Source organism: Orbicella faveolata, unplaced genomic scaffold, assembly GCF_042242905.1.
Source record: "Orbicella faveolata isolate gen_17 unplaced genomic scaffold, um_ofav_v1 contig_47, whole genome shotgun sequence".
Lineage (NCBI taxonomy): Eukaryota > Metazoa > Cnidaria > Anthozoa > Scleractinia > Merulinidae > Orbicella > Orbicella faveolata.
This window is the reverse complement of record NW_028301577.1, coordinates 15687501-15690753: the sequence shown is the minus strand read 5'-3', so window position 1 is coordinate 15690753 and position 3253 is coordinate 15687501. Positions and strand designations below refer to the sequence as shown.

The window sequence follows — 3253 nt, the reverse complement described above, 5'->3', positions numbered from 1 at the left end:
CTTGCACTTACAATGTTGTAATAAATTCCTTCAATCTCCCTACAAAACTACCGGCATCCACAAGCAGTTTTCGACTGCCTGTTATTTACCAAAGCGGAAGAATCATAGATCGTGATTCTCTGATAGAAAGATATTTTTGTATGGGAATCAATTATGTGGAAATCCTTGCCTTTCTCGTTATGTGCCATGGAATCTGCCTTAGTATGAGTCAGTTAAAGCGGATTCTACGAGAACGAGGTATTTCACGGAGAAAACAGCAAAGTTCCGTGAATCAAATAATCGACGCCGTCGAAAATGAACTACGGGGAAGCGGCCGCTTATTTGGATATCGCCTTATGCACCAGAAAATTTGCTGCTCCTACGGTGTCGTTGCTGATAGGGAAACAGTACGAGTCGCTTTACAAGCGTTGGATCCCGAAGGAGTGGCAAGACGCTCACACAAGCGTTTGATACGACGCAAGTACCATGCTAATGGCCCAAACTGTATCTGGCACATCGATGGCTATGATAAACTTAAGCCCTTTGGGTTTTGTATCCACGGGGCCATTGACGGCTACAGTCGTCGGATCATGTGGCTGGAAGTAGATCATTCCAATAACAACCCATGCATCATAGCAAAGTACTTCTTACAGACCGTTCGTTACATAAGAGGAACTCCGCGAATCGTGAGGGGGGATTGCGGTACGGAGAACTGTCAGGTTGCAGCTATTCAGCGTTTTTTTAGAGAGGGATACGATGACGTGTTTGCAGGGGACAAAAGTTTCATGTATGGGCGTTCGGTTGCTAATCAACAAATCGAAGCCTGGTGGAGCATTTTGAGAAAGATGAATACAGACTTCTGGATTAATTACTTTAAGGATTTGAGAGAGACAGGATTATATAATGATGATAACATCGTGCATGTACAATGTGTCAAGTTCTGCTTCATGCCGTTGATAAGGGAGGAACTACATCATGTTGCAGAGTTGTGGAATTTTCATAAGATACGTCCTCAGCCTTCAAACCGCGATTCCCCTAGTGGTAGACCAGATATCTTATATTTTTTGCCAGCATTAAATGGCAAAGTCAGCTACATTCATGATGTCACGTTAGATGACGTAGAACTTGCAGAAGAAATGTACTGTGCTCAAAATGCAATGGACAGTTCGTTTGAAGTCTTTGAAGAACTGGCTGAGATGATAATAGCCGATGAAAATCTTCAGGCTCCAAGCAACCCCGATGAAGCTTTGGAATTGTGCCTAAACCTTCTCGATCACTTCGAGGATATTATATAAATCCTTAATATAGTTAAAGTTGAAATTAAGAAAAAAGTATGCCTGCTATTGGAATAGTATCCTCGTTGTTGTTGTTCGTTCATACTTCAGCAAGGTCGGTATATTCTTTATTCTGCTTTTGTAGTCTGGTTTAAGAAGTGGAATGTCGTTATTCTATGATCAGTTTGGGTTTAGTTAATGTTTTTTTAGATTTTGAGATATTTCCCTGTTTGTGAGTATTTGTATGTAGATTTGCGTGAACAATAAGGTTGTATTTTCCTCGCGTGTTACTAAACAATAAAACTGTGGTCAAGGTTATCCTTGCACTCGATTCCCCTGGGTTATATATCCTTGTTTGTCTTAATCAGTCCGCCAACAACAGCAACAGAAAGATAAGAAAAGAGAATCAGAGAGCTCTTAGAGCCTTCTTCTGAATGCAAAGGCCTTTGCCTGATTCAATTCTTACCGATGTAAGTCATCTGACATTCAAGAACTGAAACGACAAAGCTACAGTGATAACAATGGGGTGACAGGCCTACACAACTCCTATCCACGTGTAATAGCCGCTTTGAGAGTTTTGCTCGAACTAGTATATCTTTGAGGATCTGCCCCTTTTGTATTGTACGATAGGGGGATCTTTGAATATTTCGCTAAGCAATAATCCTGTTTTTAGGAGGACATTTCACCAGAGTAGAGCCGTTAGAGGTCATAGGTCTGCGTGGTTTCCGCTGCTATCCGCGTGTAATTTGTTGAGTTTGACACCTCTGTTTTTGGCCACGTGCTATTTTTTTTGGCTCATTTGATTGCAAGATATGTTTTAAGCTCTCTAAATATTAGCTCTGGAGGGACAAAGTTTGAAATATTCCGTGAGCATGTTGGTTACTTGCATTTTGTATTATTTCGCCGGGCCCGGCTGTTTGATTTACTGTTGCAAGTTATGCTGCTTGTTATCACGGGTGTCATATTTATCTTTGTCCGGCTTCACCAGAGATAGCTGTAGCTTTCCTTGTTGAAAGCTATGAGTCTGTCTTAGAGAGACGTTCTTATGCTTCTTGCATCAATTTCATCGAGCTTTTTGTCCCTCCAGTTTGTTCGTTCTGGAACTGCAAAAGTAGGTGTTCACGCGTAAGTCTGTGGACCGTTTTGCGTGTTGCTTATGATATTGTGTGGTTTTGTTCAGGCAAAAGCTCTGAATTTAGGAGTTCTTCCTATGATTGTTCATCCAGCTCCACGTTGTGGTTGTCATTGCTTTTATTTGCGACGTTGTCAGGTTTTCTGGAGACTGTTAATAGTCCCTCTTTTGTTAGGAGGCTCGTAGCGTTGTAGATCAGGCAAGACCGCGGTTTCGATCCTTCTGGATCTCATCAGTTGCCGATAACATGGAGTGGTAGAGACCAATACTCGGTAACACTCCGCACCTGGCATATTTTTTTGGTATTATATACTCGTTCGGCGGATCGAGAATTCTTGATTGTGATTGGTAGTTTTGCCACTAGCGAATGGTGGGCATAAAGTCTTCGATTCTATTGTACACAGCTTGACACTGTGTTTTCTATGATGGCTATAACGCTTATTTTCTCCAGCATGTGTGATTTGAATTGAAGGATAAAGCGTAAGATAAAGCGTAAGGATAAAGCGTAAGCGTAAGATGAAGATATAAAAGGTTTGCTTTGCCTTTTAATCCTCGGTCGATTTGGCTACCCTGAATTAAAGAAACGATAACAAACAAGCATATTGGAAAGGGATACCCATATATCACCAGGGATTTAAGTATCCCACTTTCCCAGTGTTCAAAGGACTTAGTCTTGTCTACTTTATTTGCATTTTTTATAGAATTGTCTCCGAAGAAAAAACTGCTTTAATGGCAAAATCTAATAGGAGGGATGGTTAAGGAAAGAGCGAGAAATAAACAAGTCTAAGACTTTCCCTGTATCCAAGGATTAGCCTTGTTTATACTTTATTTATATTTATTTTGGTTTTGTCTCCGAAGCAAAAAACTT

The 3253-nt window shown here is 40.8% G+C and overlaps 1 protein-coding gene across 1 annotated transcript; it reads left to right on the top strand.

Moving 5' to 3' along the window:
* The first annotated feature begins 335 nt into the window (after positions 1-335).
* On the top strand, positions 336-2517 carry LOC110061929 (uncharacterized). The gene has a single exon (XM_020768791.2). The coding sequence runs from the start codon at positions 336-338 to the stop codon at positions 1272-1274; it is 939 nt and encodes a 312-aa protein (XP_020624450.2). The 3' UTR covers positions 1275-2517.
* The last annotated feature ends 736 nt before the right edge of the window (positions 2518-3253 follow it).

Bases quoted from the DNA above. Each gene is read 5' to 3' on its own strand.
- LOC110061929 (XM_020768791.2), top strand. From the start codon at position 336: ATGCACCAGAAAATTTGCTGCTCCTACGGTGTCGTTGCTGATAGGGAA.